The sequence below is a fragment of the Lates calcarifer genome, linkage group LG20 (genome assembly GCF_001640805.2).
Source record: "Lates calcarifer isolate ASB-BC8 linkage group LG20, TLL_Latcal_v3, whole genome shotgun sequence".
In the NCBI taxonomy this organism is placed as follows: Eukaryota; Metazoa; Chordata; class Actinopteri; family Centropomidae; genus Lates; species Lates calcarifer.
In genome coordinates, this window is record NC_066852.1 from 17465690 (window position 1) to 17483163 (window position 17474).

The 17474-nt window shown below is 41.6% G+C and overlaps 1 protein-coding gene across 1 annotated transcript in view; it reads left to right on the plus strand.

Annotated features, from left to right (window-relative positions):
* stk10 (serine/threonine kinase 10) overlaps positions 1-17474 on the plus strand; it is a 39903-nt gene that overhangs the window by 3464 nt on the left and 18965 nt on the right. The window contains exons 2-4 of the mRNA XM_018691364.2: positions 7662-7826; positions 13985-14033; positions 14833-14982. Coding sequence (XP_018546880.1) covers positions 7662-7826; positions 13985-14033; positions 14833-14982 — 364 coding nt within the window. The remainder of the gene's footprint in view (positions 1-7661; positions 7827-13984; positions 14034-14832; positions 14983-17474) is intronic.

A 17474-nucleotide genomic window follows, 5' to 3' on the forward strand; every position in this document is an offset into this window, starting at 1 on the left:
TGTCTACAGGGTTTTGGTACATGCTGATTTTTTTGTGATAGATTCAGCCCATGGGGCCGGTTTAATGAAAATATTTAGCTCTCACTGACCACAAAGAAATGGTCAAGTAACTTTTCAATTTTACCAGAACCTGCTCGAGTTTGGCTTCAAGAGAAGGACTGACAGCTGAATTGGTATTTTTTATGTGCTATTGGTGCTACAGTTGGGTTTTTGTCACATTTGATTCCCTGTTGGCACCTTTGTTTTAGTCCTTGAGATATTCTTAGAAATGTTTCTCTATATTGTGCACATACCCCCCAAATAACATACACCAAACTGATTCTGAAAATTCACCTCAGGCTGTTTCCCAGTAGGGTCCTCATTCTCAGAATAATCACCTGAGCCTTCCAGTCAGGACAGGAGAATGTCTCGCTTCCTGTCCATCCAGTGTGTCATAGGATGTTTTCTTTGTTCCGGCTCTCTATGCATGCTTGCGCTTGTTGCAAAGAGTTCTGAGTATGTCTGTGTAAAGGTGTGCGGCTGCCACTGAAGCGTGAAACAGAGGAGTTGTGTGCTTTCCCCCCTCACTAATTAATGAGCCACGTGCTGCTGAGCACATCGCCCTGCTGCTGCTACTGAAATGTTTCCATAGACACGCGCAGGCTGTGAGGTTACGCTCTGTCAAATTCCCATTGTGGGATGAAAACCACGGCGTATCTCATCCCCTTTGGTCTGTAATGTAAAAGCTCTAAACCTGGACTGTGGTAGAGGAATTGCCTGTTTAGCCACCCGCATGCACTTGATGAACGACACTGTGGCTTGTCTACCCAATAAAAAAACTTGCAGTGTCTTTTGGCTTTTGAATTATTGTGGCGTTAGTTGGCGAGTGAAAACAGACTTTTGATACAGGGTTGTAAAAGTAAAGAACAGTAGGTTAGATTGCCAAGATGCTTAGGGCACAGTCTGCTTTTTTTGTGATAGCTCTATTATCTGGCAGGTGTATTCAGGCTGGACTTGGGTCTGAAATATGAAAAGTGCTGTGCTGGTCTAGTTTAGAGTGACTGGCAATAAGAGATGGTGGAAAAGGTGAAAGGCTTATGAAAAAAATCACTCCAAACATGATCATCTACTTCAGTCAAGTGAGAGCAAAACAACACAGGGTGTCATGAGGGCGGGGGGGCAACCAGTTGCAACATCCTCTTAACAAAGGAAAGCCACAAGGGTGGTGTGAAACGCTGTGGTTCCAATATAGAATATAACAGTGTGTTCAGTCCATAGAGACGTATGTTGAAACGCTTTTTTAACGAGACTGTCGTCATCTGGGGTTTTTCTGAGTCTAATCTCAGGGTGGGCAGCTGGGTGCACGGTGACTGATAAGAGCCCCCCCCCCGTTGGGTGGGTGTGGACTCACTGTGACTGTGGGGACCCCCCCCCTTCACCCTCATGCTGACTTTGTTACTGGAACTCACAGTAAGCTTCTTCGTGTATTCCCTACAGGGACTTTATGATACAGATTCTCAGTCTAGTTTAGTCCAGTCTCAGACAACTTCATGATCCACGCAAGAAGCAGGATTACACGGTTTCAGTTGCTGCTTTTTTTGCTTACTTCAGAGTTTTTCACATTTTATTTTGACATTTTTGTTTCACTTTTCTTTCTTGGGTTTCCTCTCCTTTTCACATTTAACATAAAAGCAGCCTGCAGCCCTGCCGTTCACTTGATGTTCTGTCAGATTACTTTGAGACAGAGTCACACTGAATAATCGGCTGTCTTGCAAAACCTGCCTGAGCTTGGTTTTAGCGGCACTGTCTAAATACGAGTGCGTAAACCCTCAAATCTGTTCTTACTTGCATCGGGCAGGCTGCAGTCAGGAAGTGTGTCTCATTTGTCAGATCAAGATTCATGCTTTAGAAATAATAGACGAGGCCCTGCATGACTGTGAATGATTGAAGAAAGAGGGGTGAGCGTGGGTGATGTTCTTTCAAGGCTCTTACGTGATACGGCATGATTTCCTGCCTCACTGACCTGCTTTGCTCTTGCTTTCACTTCAAGGTCTTGAATATGGCACATTTTGCAATTTTGATCTGAACTTTCACATCCTGAAAATACCCATTGCTTCAGCGTAGGGGTGTTAAGTTTGAGCCTTGCGTTGTGTTGTCCTTCACGCCCAGTTCTGTAAAAACGCTTAAATTCATGTTGTCACGCAGTCATTGGGGTTGTTTAAGAGAGGAGTAATCTTGCTGCTGAGTTGATAAAGCAAATATTCCCTCTTTTCTTTTTTGACTTACTGGTATTTTCTGTATAAGCTACAAACCCAATGTCTTTTTTTTTTTTTAAGATTGTGGTTGATGTTGTTTTCAATGGCTTTCTAAGTTTTTTGACACAATCATGTCATAAAAAACTACTTTTTAAAAACCTTATCCATCCAGCCTTTGCCGTAAAACAAATCAGCAGCTGCTTTAACATGCTTTGCTTGTGCACTTTGTTCATCCGAGTGAAGAGATCACTGCCTCCACAGGAGCTTGCCGTCAGAGGAGAGGTTTTATTAGCCTGCTTGGTATTATGTAGGAGCTGAGAACCACATTTCTGCTCACAGGTTTACAGGTTTATGATGGGTCAAAGGTCTAACATACACACATTCCCCTGAAGGCAGTCGTGTGTGTGTTTGTGTTTTGCAGAGACTATAACACAGTATGCAAGCTGAAAATACATGTCAGCGTGTGGTATGTTCATTCAACCTGGAGGTGAACGACCTGAGGGAAAGTCCTCTGTGTGTTATCAGTTACATGAGGTCATCTGGTCCATTGACACCATGATTAATTATCCCTTGGCCTTTTAAGCTTACAGATGAAATGGACAACTACTGATTAAGTATGTTAAAGGGCTGATGGGGATATTTCAGATTGTTTTTAGGTTAAGTGTTGTAACTTGCTGTGGGCTTCTTTTCCATTCTGAGAGTAATCCAGTGGCCTGCCATGATCCCACACACCCACAGTAATCATTAATACCCAAGTCAACACAGGCTTGACATTAAACATTATTATTCCCTGCCTTATTCATTTTGAAAGACTGCATGTATCTGAATACTAAAATGATACACACTCTTTGGGCCGGGAGCGTGTGCTTTTATGTGTGTGTTTACTTAGCCTACCGGTGCACACAGTGTGTTTGCATGGTAGTGGGTCAGTAACATCTGCTTTTACAGCTTTCCCTTTTCTAAATCTTTTGTTCAGCGGCAGCCCGTGTGCTCCTCGGTCACGGATTGCTCTGGCCTCCAGACAGTGACGGTGACTGAAAGCAGATGGACAAATATACATGACAGATGGGGGGAGATGTACAGGAAGGGATGACGGACAAATTAGGTGAGGGGGACAAAAAGTTTACAGTGTGTCAGACAGTGAATGAAGCATGGTGGTAAAGAAGTGCACATGGTACAGAGAGAGGATTAAAAGCAGGAAAAACAAGATGGAAGTTGTTTAACAAAAAGTTGATGACAGAGATGGAGGGGCATACAGATAGATTGATAGGAAACAGGAGGCAGACATACAGATTATAGGTGGAAGTCAATCACGAAAATGTGTGTTGTCAAGGGATTTGGTAGGCACTGTGTTTCCTCTGTGTTTATTTAGACATTAAGTATGTCCTCCTTTCACACTGCTTGATAAAAGCATTTAGGTGGAAGTGAAAAGTGGTTATTTACTTGTACTTTTCTAATAAGATATTAGGTGATGCCGGAGATGCCTGAAACATAAAGTAGGATGTCATTTTAACAGTTTTTTTGGCCGCTTGCTCAAACCTCAGAGGAGCGAGAGTGTGTGTCTGTGTTTCTGCCAGGTTGGGTCCTTCAGGTAATCCTTTTACACTTAACCTACATGAAAGCCAAGTCGCTAATGAACGGGGAGTGAGAGAGAGAGAGAGAGAGATCTGGTGAAACGAGCCGGGAGATGGAGCAGAAACGGGTCCTTCTGCCATGGAGACCAGACCCAAACAAAGCCAAAGACTGTTGTTCTCTTCTGGAGGAGAGTTTTAGAGAGCGAAGAGTCAGCAGGTTAGAAACAGTGCAGCGTTGTTTTTCCTCATGGGATGCCTACAGCAGCTACAGTATGTAGTTAACTGTCGTCCTCCTCCCCCTGTCCTGTGGTTATATACTCTTATTATGTAATAATTTACAGTGTTTTCTGCGGAACCCTTGACATCTGGCATCTCTGAGTTTTTTTTTCCCGTTGTTTTCATGTCACTTCATTCTGTGATCTGTAAAACATGATAAGAATGATCTAGGTGTCTCCTGGGCACGATGTGTGTCATCTGCTCATTTACTCCATAACTTAGCTGGATTGCATGACAGTTAAAGCTGTTGAGAGTGCAGAATTCCTGCTAAAATTACATTATCATATTATATTACAGGCACAAAAAGAAATTATCCCTATGATATGTCATTGAAATATGACCATTGTTGTATGAGATGTCATGTTTGTGTTTAAAAACATGCAATTTTAGTACTTTAATTTAGTACTATAATCACTCAAAGACAATATAAAAATGGAAAATTAGGCAAGAGTGCTTGTATACTCATTTTAGGTTCTTGTCATCACTACTTTGCATATCCAGTGTTTTTTTTGTTTGTTTTTTTACCTTTGGCTGTGCAGAACTTAACACTACAGCAAACTTAATTAACATTAGTCATCACTAATCAAACCCATCAGAATGTAAGTAAAGATGTCAGTTATGCAGGAATTTGCGACTGATGGGAGAGGCTGCCACTGGCCTTTTCAAGGTCATTAAGATTAAAAGGCATTACGAAGGATGGGAGGCAGTTATTTCCTTGTTTCTCTCTTGAGTGCACATACTGAAACGGGCACAAGTCTCCACACACACACACACACACACACACACACACATACACATATACACACACACACATACACACACACTTGTGCCTTCATGTCACGCTAACTTGGAGAAAGTTGGGTATTCCCATGTGAGAACACAATGAGGCATTTCAGTGTAATTTCCTCTCTGTGCAGTGTATACAGTTGGTAAGGTGCACACATAAACAAACACACGTTTGCATACTATACTTGAGGACCCTCACTGACGTAGTGCATTCCCCAGAAAAGGCACCACGTAAAATGCAGGCTCAGTCTGTCCGCTTTGTCCACTCCCCCAACCATCTGAAGGCCAGAGGCGCATTCCTCAGCCTTGTTCCCACTGAGATGTAAAGGTGTGTGTGTGTGTGTGTGTGTGTGTGTGTGTGTGTTTTGAGTGAATGCCCTTGTGTTGTGGGTCATGGGGCAGCCTCTTAACAAGTTAAAACTATAAAACAGCAGTAAAGGCTCAAACATGCCCATCCCTATATACATTGTTTACTTGTGTATTTGTATTTATATGCATAATTTCATCAGGGCAAAACATTTGAAGTTTCATGCTCATGACTGTATACAGTCATTATGAAAACATGTAGACCTGACAAATCATTTAACTTCTTTTTGATGTGCTGGGAGCCACTCATATCTGCTCTTTGTGTGGCCACTGTTCTAATGGAAAATTACGGGCAGGTAATCGCCCACATGCATTGAACACTGCAACACTCCTACTAGTTCACATATAAGTTAGCCATCATTCTACTGGTTTGAAAAAGTGAGACATGATGAGAGGAATAGAGCGAGGAACTGATGCATTGACGGAACATTGGTGCAGTTCTGGGACAGGTGTAATCGAATTAGCCTTATTTCAGTAGCTTAAATGTCAGTTTTTCCTTATTGAATACCTTTGCTGTCATCACACGTCAGGTGTAAACTAAACTAAAAAAAAATGCCTGTCACAATTCAATTCAAATAGCTTGGTTTCTCACACCAGTCCAAAGATTTATAATGTTATAAAACAGAAAAAAGCAGCATTTTTGGAAGCTGCTGAAGCAGAGAATGCTTTTGCTTGATTATCCTTCTGTCAGTGAAATAATTGCTTTATCAACTAATAGTCTTAGTTTTTAACTGTACATTATGATAAAAGTAGGAGGCAGTACACAGACAGAAACTATACCATTTCATGAAAAGGCCACAGATGCATATATCACTGTATATACTGTATACATATGTGTGAAATCAGACCCAGACGGTGAGTTGGCTGAGGCTGACCGTGTTTGTGCAGGAGGCCGAGGGGGGAGCGAGTAACAGAGAGCCGGGATGTTAGCAGAGAAGTGAAAGTGTCTGGTGTCTTGGTGTTTACTGTCGAGGCTTGTCGACTGACTGACTGATGGTTTGATGGTGGTAGGAGACGACCTGTTGACTCACACCATGGGTTGCTCTGGTTGGGGGCAGTTGGGGCTTCTCTGGGGCGCTGTTTGACAAACACGTTCAGACACACACATAGTCACGGTGTGCTGAGATGAGTCAAAGAGTGTGTGTGTGTTGCTGTGAGTCTGTGCTGTTTATTCAGATGTTTTCCCACAGCCCCTGTAAAGCATGGACGCATCAGAGCCCACCAGGCTGTTTAGTCTGTCGAGCCTCTGCAGGTCACTGGGTCGACTTGTGTACGCGTACATGCACGGACAGATACACACAGCGGTATCTCCTCCATTTTTCACCATGACATATCACTGTCCAGACATTCTCGTGAGATATTCTCATTCGTGCAGCAACTTTCACACTATACTCTGTAATGTTTGTCGTAATCACCAACATCCTGCTTCATTATCCTTCAGGTGTTTCTACCCTCTATTTCTACAGAGATGTACTGTAATTGATGATGTATGTGTATATATATGTATACATACACACACACACATATATATATGCTACAGCATGAATCACAACCATTGAACTCTGTTTTTTGACTCTATTTTAAGTCTCGGCTTGTCTCTGGTTGTGGTCTTACAATTATGGCAGTGAACCTGTGGTTCTGACTGCAGGCGCACACCAATGTTGTGTTTACCCACAGCAGCCCATCCGTCAGCGCACACAACATTGTGTCTGTTACACACGGATGAACATTGTGTGTTTGGCACCTTGTGCTTCTCTCTGAGTCACTCTATGGCTTGATGTTTTCCAGGAAGGCACTGAACAATCTAATCATGTTCACTTTTACTTGCCTTTATTATTTAGAATTGCTAGGAATTGTCTGTGTGCCTATGTGTGTGTCTTAGTTTAGCTGCACTGACACTTGATGAGTTTTATGGTTCCTCCGTTTCCCTGGTTGCGCAGGGAGGGTGTGGAACTTCCCTTCCTGTTTTGTCTCTAAATGTTAGTTAGTCAACATTGTAATTGCTGTCCCGCATTTCTTGACATTTTAGATTCACTTTGGCAATAACTGGGGTAGAAAAGTTCAGCATAGAGGATTTATTCAGTTTGGTTTTGATGTTTTCCAACTTTAGTCTGGCACATAACTAAGTAAATATTACACTGTTTAGTAACAGTGTAATACTCTTTTTTACTATCACACAGCCACACCCTATATCTCCCTTGCTATTAATATTTTCTGTGGGAGTTAAATGATAAACAAATGCTCTCCCTGGAGAAGTGAAACTCTTGAGTTCATTATGGGATTAGTGACACTGAAAAAATGCTGTTTACTCACTCTTGCTCTTGAAGAGTTTTAACCCAAAAGAGAGGAAGTAAAATGCAAGAATCTGTCATAAGGCCTGCCATTCCTCACACATGTTGAATTTATTGTTCACTGTCTCTTTCAGGCCCGGAACAAAGAGACAGGAGTCCTGGCTGCAGCCAAAGTGATTGAGACCAAATGTGAGGACGAGTTGGAGGACTACATGGTGGAGATCGACATCCTGGCTAAATGTGACCACCGCTACATTGTCAAGCTGCTTGACGCATTTTACCATGACAACAACCTGTGGGTAGGTTCAGGTGTAAACCACAGACCCATCAACTCTTCTCTTCTTCTATTTTATCTTTACTCAACACCGTTAAACAAATTTTATCAACCAGTGAATATAATGACAGATTTTGTGTAGAGCTCAAACACTTTATTTAAATGAACATACTCTATGCTGCTGCACCGGAACACTGTTATCAGGACTGCTGTTGTATTAAACTGGTGCAGAGTGTACCAAGGGTACCTTATCTGCCGTATGTACTGTTACCTTCCACACAAAATGTATTGTTTTTACTGTGTTGAGGAGTTTCTGTGTCCATCCACCAAGTCTTCTTTGCAACCTTTTCAAACTGATCCACAACACGCAAACTTGAACGACCAGCGGGGAAGTGGTAAAAGAAAAAAAAAAACCCTTAACCATGTCTGTTGGTACACTCATGGGATGTTCATTCTGTGACTGCTGTGTTGTTTTATCGCAACAGTATCTCATGTAGAGTGTATGTCTCCCACATTTGAAACCTCTGTTGAAAAATATAGATAAGAAAAGTGGATTTCCTAAACGGGAATGACAGAAGGCCCCCAGGGGTGACATAATACATCAGAAATGACCAAATCCTCACCCCGATGTTACTGCAAAAATGAAGATCAATTTTCAGCTCAGCGTTTTCTGCTCTGGAGTTATTTTTCCTCTCCACACTCGCCCACTGAGTCAAGTGTAAACTTTTCAACTCCCTCTTTAATCTCCCAGTCTATCTGGCCAAGACAAATAATAGTGACCTCATGCTGGGGCACAACCTTCAATATGTGAAGAATTACAAGGCAGAGTTAAGACTAAAGATAGTTGTATTCTTTTTTTCCCCCCTGCTTGTGATGTTAATATAAACCCAACATGTAGAAATCGACTTGTGTTTTTATGTGGTGACGTATTTAAGAATTAGCAAGTCATCTCTTAACAGTGAATAGACTGTTCTTCTCTTCACCAATGTTCTTTTTTATTAAGTTTTATAACAGTAGTAAGTGTTATGCACATTGTTAAAGTTGTAATCCTTAAGATTCCTGTCCTGGTTGATTTGGCAGCAGCTTTTGGTTACCGTGGTAACAGCCACTGTGGTTTAATACTACAGCAAACACTCTAAAAGAGAAACTTGTGTCTATATTTACAGTGCAGCCAAACAAACTCATGTTAACTTCATAAACAAGTCAGCCAATAATAATTACAACTGCAGTCATATCTGTTGTCATATTTTGAAGATGGATTTTAGACAGTTTGGTCTGAGCTAACCACAGTGACAGACACACTGCATTTCCTGTCATTGCTTCACAATTAAAAGCCACCCTGTGTTTCGCCAGTCAATAGTGACTTATTATACTTCGGTGAGGCTGAGGATTATATTTATGCGTCATTTCCTGTGAGTCCCTCCTGTCAAACAGTATCAAAAGTAGGAGTCAAAAGGATTATAATGACAACAAAATGTGACCAGTAGTTACAAACTGTGTGTAAGACAAAATGTCACACACCGCAAACCATTTGTAACTAGATGTGTTCTGGGGTCTCTGCCTTTTTAATCACACACACTCCTATCCTTGTACACTCATCTTTGTTGGTACCTGTCATAATGCTTCCCCTAACCTCTTACTCTTATACCATACTATACCATACCTCTTATAACCATCACTACTGAATGCCTAAACCTTCCTCCAACCCTAACCTAAATCCAATTCTAACCCCCTGAGACTCCAGCATTTTTGTCCCCACAAAGCTGACGGACCCCACAAGTATAGTAAAACAAGCTTACACACACACACACACACACAAACACACACCCAACTGTGCCACTGCCTCAGAGCTGGTCATGGTTGTGTTGGCCATAGCTGGAATTCCTGAACCTTGAAGGTGAATGTCCCTTGTCAGTCAAAGCTGGACTCTGAGACTGTGTTAGCTTGTTCTGATAAGTCAAATGTACAAACATCCCCATAGGCAGCATTCAAACCACATGTTTCCTGTGTGGGTGTGCATGTGGCTCTAGAGTTTCAGCTTTTGCTTTACAATCTCACTTACGAGCAATGCTCAGATGCTAATGTGTTGTCTTAACATTTATTCTCGACCTCTCAACCTCATTTTTCTGGATTAGTGTGGAAACTTGCAGCCAAAATGGACATACGAGCATCTGACCGGCAGTAGAAAAATTATACACAACATGTCAAAGTGAACAAGCCTTGCACGTCATTGCTGTAAGTGTGTATGTGCGCGCCATGGCTTACAAGCTTAACATTTAGCTGAGTAGCGGTCAGGCCTCAGTAACCTCCGGTTGGGTGGACTAGGCAGGGGTGAGATGTTGCATTCCAGTGCCGACCCACCCGTTCTACTTTCTGCTGAGTGAGAGAAGGATAGAAGGAGAAAGAAAGAGAGCTAGAGAGAGAGAGAGACAGTAAAAGAGGGGCTGTTTGTTCCTTTTCAGGAACAATCTGGTCTTGAGGCTGGTGAGGCAGCCAGGCCCACAGCGTGAGAAAAAGAGGGCCTTTAACATGGGGATGAGACTGCTGACATCAGCACACTAAGGGGAATGAACAGAGAGAGACAGAGAAAGAGAAAAGAGAGGAGGACCGTTAACCAGAGGGACATAAATGACAATGCAATTGCCTCTAGTGATATCTAGCCACGCAGAAAGACTTAAGTTTTTTTTGCTGAGGTTGTGATGTATGCTGCCACACCAGTACAATGGAGGTGCATGGAATGGAGCATCCAATCATAGCCTGTTAGCTGTTATATAGACTGATGGAACACATCACATCGGACATTTAAAGGTACATTAAGAGTCCCTATCAGTCTGTAAAACACTGGGTACTGCAGGAATTGAATCAGCAGTAATAAAACTTCTACAGATGTCTCCTCCACCCACCAAAACTCCTGCTCCATTCAGTTACGGTGGCCTGTAGGTGACATAAAATAACTAAAGTAATGCTTTCAGCTGACAGTCAGAGTAGGGATTCAGCACAAACTTCTAATAAAGAGGTATAATATCATGGTGGGTCAGTGCTTTCAAATCATAGTTTTAATTGCCAGATATCTCATCAGACCAAAACTACAGATATAGAATCTAGACTTAAGATCTTGCTGTTTAAGTGCTCTGATCTTACAGTGGTGGTAACAGGTTTCAGGAATGTTCTAGGCCCTCACCTCTGTAGCAGGAGTACTGTTATGCCTGTGAGTTTTTCATTTTCTGTATGTGTTTGCCTATTGTGTAATAATCTGTATTTTCAAGAACCTTTACTTTTACAAAGAAGGAAGAGACAATCAGGCTCTCGCTGTAAAGTCTCACTGGTCAGTGTTTTTAAACACAGACTGACAAAGACTGTCTGTTTCTTTATTATATTTTTGTCATTATTTGCATACAGTGAGGTCGACATAATGGCACAGACTGTGGTTGCTAGGAGACTTTTGATGACACTGCAAAGCCTCAGTACAAGTCCAGCGTGTTGGCACCATTTCACACATACACCTCAGAGTAAACGCAGATCACCAGAGCATTAGTCATGTTCATTGAATGGCAAAGCACAGGAGTGCGTCTGCGTGATTCATGTTTCAAATGGTCGTATCTCTTTCTTTATTCAGGATTGAAAGCAGTTTCGAGGCAGGTCTTTTGTTGGCGAACTTCCCTCTGCATTCTTTAGACCTCTGACGAAATGAAGTAAATCATTGTGAAAGTACAGTGCTGTGAATCAGAGGAACACTGCAGTGTCAGCAAGGTTTTGTAGACTGTAGACTAGCTTGGCTCGAAAGAAAATAAAGAGGCGGGAAATTAAGTGGTGTTAATATTTATTATAAGACACCGCAGGACATCAACTTGGCTAGGAATTCTCTAAAATCAGATTCAGAATCAGATTCATCTCTAAAGGGTAAAAAAATTAACTGTAGATTTTATTAAATCTTAAGTTCTGGCTTCTTCAAACAGGTGGTGCATGATGCTCCTGCTGCCCATTTGGTTGATATTTGTATCCTTGTGTGTGTGTTTGTGTGCGTGTGTGAGAGAGAGATAAAAAAGCCTATGTCTGCACGTATGTTCAGCCCACATTGGGTATGCTTTGCATCCAGCTTGACCAGTTGGGCCACATTTTTCACTACAGTACAACATGTCATCCAGAATTCTTCCACGCAGCGAGAGCAAACGAGACGCTGACGAAAACACAAGCCAGTTGCCTCTGGCAGCAGTTAAATGTATTGCTGTTTAGACTGAGCAGTACAGCGTGTTGCTACTGAAGGATAAGAGCTAGCAGAAAAGAAACAAAATGTGTGTTTGGTTAGCAATGGACAGGAATAAGGAAGTGGTTTGTGCTGAAAACCTCCCTCTATAGTGTTAACGAAACACCTAAATGGAAATAGTTTTCAAACTAAGCCTTATTTTATCAGTATTAACTTGGCACTACATGAACATATGGATAAAAGCACATTTGAAAAATCTTCAGTCAGCTTCTGATGTGTTACAAATAAAACATTTCTACACATAACATACATTTTTGATATACATACTGAGCATTTTTGAATAGAAAAGTTGTCCTGCAATTTCATGTTACTTATTAGCTAAATAAAGCAAATTAGCAGCACTTTTTCAGTGTTAACTTTTATTATTTTTTAACTGAGAATGTATTTCTGGAAGCAGTGAAGCATGCACACAGGCCAGACTGTCTTTCCACTGTTTGTCATAGGAAGATAAGATGTCAAACTGTCTTTAAAAGAGACCAAGATGAATTGAAGCATCCTTGATAAGACGTGACCAAACTCAAGCTGTTTGGGTTTGTCAATTGAAACGTCACAAAAGAATACTGTTTCCCCTGGAGCTGCATTCCAAGATTGGCATTCCTCATCTTCTGATGTGTCTGTGTGTGTGTCTTCATGTGACTGTGCGTGCATGCAAGTAGGCATGCATAGTTCCTCACATCGATCTGGGCCTGGTGTATGTGCACACCTTTTGTACTTGTAATTCTCTGCATGGCTTTGTCTGGACTGAAACTCCACACCCTGTCCAGTACCAGTTTGATGCTTTGACAGTGTTGTCATAGCAAGCAAGACTTAAATAAGAATGAGATCACACAGCAGGTATGCTGCACACCACCTAGAGTTGATCTTTGACCATTTGGATAGATCATCAGAAAATAAGCAAGTTTATGTTAGGCAATGCTGCTTTTATGTATAGTTTATATAAAATTTAACACACTTCACCTGTTCTGCGCAGGATTATTATGAAAACCTGTTGTGTCTTTATTTTCTTTGGTCCAACTTAACTTCTCTGACAGTTGCGTGTGTGTGTGTGAGAAAGAGACTGACTATGTAAGGAGAGGAAATGAAAGGTGATTGTTGGAAGTTGCTGTTGGCCAACAAGACACCATTTAGGGAGTGTGTTCTCAGAATCTTTCTCTCTCTCTCTCTCTCTCTCTCTCGCTCTGTTTTTACTTCACTTGTATTATATATTTGGCAGTGTGTTCCAGGACGTGTGTATCCAGCGCGACCATTTATCTCACACTTAAGTCTGAATCCAGCTGTCCACTTTGGAAAATGTGTCTGTATTCTAGTACTTTCACCAAAGTGAATTTGATGAAGACTGAGCAGGGGGAGCTTCCTCTGTGAAGTAGTGTTGATCCAGCAGTCAACAGTGCAGGCTGCAAATACATTCAGACAGTGATACTTAACAACATTAAAAACCAGCTGACCAGATGCGGCAAGTGCAAAAACTCATCTTCATTCTCATGTGTCCACTGGGTACTAAACAGATGCTCAGGGAAAGCATTAAATTTACTCACTATATTAATACAGTACATCCATTCAGTATATTAATGTGACTGCTGTCAGAAACACTTTCACAGCTTCCACCAATGCAACAAAAACGGAATGATGCACGTGTGGATTTTCTTGAAACTCAAATTCAAACACATAGGAATTGACAGAACTGTGTGGTTTGCTTACCTCCTATGAATAATATGTTACACTGATTTACACCAGGGGAAAGGTTACAGGTCAAAACTTACTCTCTTTTGGTTCTGCTAGGAAATATTACACAATAACACTGATATGTAAATTGTATATTTTTCACATCTAGCTAAGAACAATGAGAATTTGTAGCTGTATATATGTTTACCCTAAAAAAGCTGGTTTAAATTGAAATTCACTTCCTCTTCTCTTCCCAGATCATGATCGAGTTCTGCCCTGGAGGTGCTGTGGATGCCACAATGCTAGGTAGGCCTCTCTCTTGCTCTCTTATTGTTCCTTTGTATCTTTTATACCCCCCCCTACTGTCATGAGAGTTGAGTTCCACACCTGCGGCAGTGTCACGTACACCTGTCCCTTCAGCAGTCACTTAAACACAGCGCAGAGACATGATACAATGTCAAGGGTGTGCTGTCAGTCTATGTTATTGTTTAAAGCATCATGTACGTCTTCTATAGGAAAAATTGAGGAACTATTTCTCCCAGTACTGTTGATTAGCTCTGAACATGATTATGCACTGTAGCTCAACCAGCATGGCCTTTGAATACTTTAGCTTAATACTTAATACTTTTTGAATACTTTACTTTCAAGCAGTCAGACATAGTGGAGTCCTCCTGTGTGGGAAATCCCCCTGTTGTGTTTTCACTGGGTAATCCACATCCTCATAACTGTCTGTACCCCCTCTGCAGCTAATCAAACACAGACACCGTAGAACAAAGTCTGCAGGATAGGACTAGCTTGGATATGTGTGAAAGCTCTTTCTGATCTGGGATTGCTTATCCAGCAACAGTATCTGAGAGACTTAATTGACAGCAGCACAGGTTAACCTCTCTGTCTTGGGGGAGGGGGGGGTCGCCGCACACTACATCAGTCCTCAAGAGTTAGTTTTGCCGTGATTGTATGTAGACTAAATGTAGAACATGCAAAATGTGCATAATGGCTTTTGAGCCCTCTGAGCTACTCTCTCACTTGTCCTCTGCTCTCATTCTCACCCCTCTCCCCTGCCGTGTATTTAACCTCTCTGTCACCTGTCTCCTGCCCTTATCAGAGTTGGATCGTGGACTGACAGAGCCGCAGATTAAGGTGGTTTGTCGCCAGATGTTGGAGGCTCTGGACTACCTCCACAGCATGAAGATCATCCACAGAGACCTGAAGGCCGGCAATATTCTCCTCATGCTGGACGGGGACATCAAGCTCGGTGAGGATTTTTTCAATTTTAGATGCATTTATGTATGATTTGACATTTAACAAAACATTTAATACACAACTAAATCCACATTTAGAGAAATTCTGGGATCCTGACTGGTGTTTTAAATAATGTTTGTGGCTTTAAACAGTGATTTGCTCCTCAACATGCATTTATAATGTTTGACCTTTCAGAGGCTTAAGCAGGTTATGGTGGCCAAGCCTGCACACACAGTGTTGCTGAGAGTTTGCTTATCACACACACACATTTGCTCTTCAAAGAACAGGATGAAAACTTTCCTTGGAAACACAGAAAGTGATGCCTTTTACTTTTGTTGAATCCACAAATCCACCACTACAGATCCACAGTGTTCAGTGTCAGTGACCGTGTTGCTATGTAGGGTCAAAATCAAGGAAAGCAGGAATCATGAGAAAGTGAAAAGTTTAAACATGTCTGAGACTTGTTGGTTGGGTTTGGACCACATTTGCAAGGCCTGGAGTTATCTGTCTCGCCTTGCATCCCATCCCTCACTGAGAAAACGGTTTCACTGCCAAAACGACGCAAGTGGAACACATTCTCAGATAAACCCCACATTCTCGCTGCACATTGCCGGTTATCTTGAGTCCTCTGGCCTGTTGTTTCTTTGGCTTACGATGCAAGACAAGTCAGAGGCCCTGTACCCCCTCCTGTGGCACTGTAGGAGGATCATAAGTGAGCATTGTGTGGGAAAAGTGCATTCTGAGAAGTTTGGCATTTTTCTATTTATTGGCTTTTTTTGAAGAGCTCTCCACATTCTTCACATCGCACAGCTGAAGCTGTGGATCCAGCCCAGTGGGTCAGTACGGTCTGGATTAAAGTGTAGCTTTCCAGAAAAAAGAAAAACGATGTCTTTATAGTGCTTTTTGTAAGTGTCACGTAAGGAAGTACTGATTTTGCCAAACTGCTGCCTGACATTTGCATCCTCAGTCATAACAACTTAAAACAAAAACAGAAATATCTGAGTCTCTTTTGCATGCATAATGTTTTGCCATCTATGCTCTCTATCATTTTGCAGTTGGTCATGACCAACAAACCAAATACACTGGTGGAAAGTAACTATAAGCTGCATAGAGCTTCATATTTTGGTATTCTTAGTGGAATGGATTGTAATATCATTTTGTTAAGTTTGATTTGATTACAATGTTTTATTATCTGTGGTTTTATTACAGTTGCTCTCTCTTTTTTTCCAAACATTTTGTTAGCCACTGTGCTCCCTGAGATGGCTTGCTAAAGTCCTTTTCCTCTGCTGTACATTCTGACACTGACACCACAGCCAGATGTAATCACTGGGAGTTGCCTCTTTAAACTCATTAAGTCATGACACTGACTCATTTACAGTCTCCAAACTTATCTAACTACACTTAAATTCAAACAAGGCAGCAATTAAGTGTCTTTGAGGTCACTTGGCTGCATTATATGTGCCTGTGATACATGGCATTGAACATTATGTTCTTCCATGCAGCACAACCTGCTGTAAACTCTGTGGCTCATGTTTATAAAACCCTTTAGAGACTGTTGATCTCTAGGTATGTTTAGAAATGCAGCCGAGTTTGAAAGCTGCACACATGTCTAGAAAACAGAATGTCAAGGTTGGCAGAGAAAAGTGTTTTTTCCACCTTGTTCTCTCTTCCTTCCTTTATCAAGGCAATGATCACTAAGACAAATCAGTTTAGAACAGGCGACAACACTCATGGTTTAATGCTCTCTCTGTATTTTTCCATTTAAAATTAAGACCAAAACACAGAATCCAAGTCGTGACTGTGTAACATTATTTCCGTTCTTTGGGATTCCCCACTAAAACCCCTTTAATTGTGCACTCATTTTGTTCCTGGTGGTGTGTTATGAGAGTCCTTATGAGAGGTGTGTCATAGAGAAATATTTGCATATAATCATAACAATTCTCTTTGAGAAACACGCCACCGGTGATTGATTGTTTAAGGGAACTTAATGTAGGTTAATGATAAAGCACAGCAGAGGTGGTGGGGGAGGAGCCTCTTTACCAGAGTGTACTGTGAAGTGTATTTGACCTATTATATTCTGTAGGATATTAATGTGTAAACTCTTATTTAATGTACTGTAAAAGCAGTGGTGCTACTCATTGTCTTTGTAGGAAGTATAAAATTCTTTGTGCAAAAGTTTAGACTGCAACAGTTCAAATGATATGTTTGGCTGGGAAGTCGAGGAGATTTGAATTGTAGTCTGCAAAAACCAAAACAGTCACTTAAGTCCTCGTAATAGAAAATGCCAGTTTGTAACTGAAGCAGTTGAAGCCTGCTGCCTTGTGAGTAAAATCCCAGGGCCTCTGCCAGACACTTCTCAACCCTGGGCGTACCACTCGTAATATTCTTGCTTAGAGAGACAAACTGGTTCAGCCAGAGTGAAAACACTCCTGTAATATGAAGGTCATGTTGGGGAATAGGGGCAGCTTGTTGATTCTGGCTTTGTGTCTCTGCCCATCACAACTT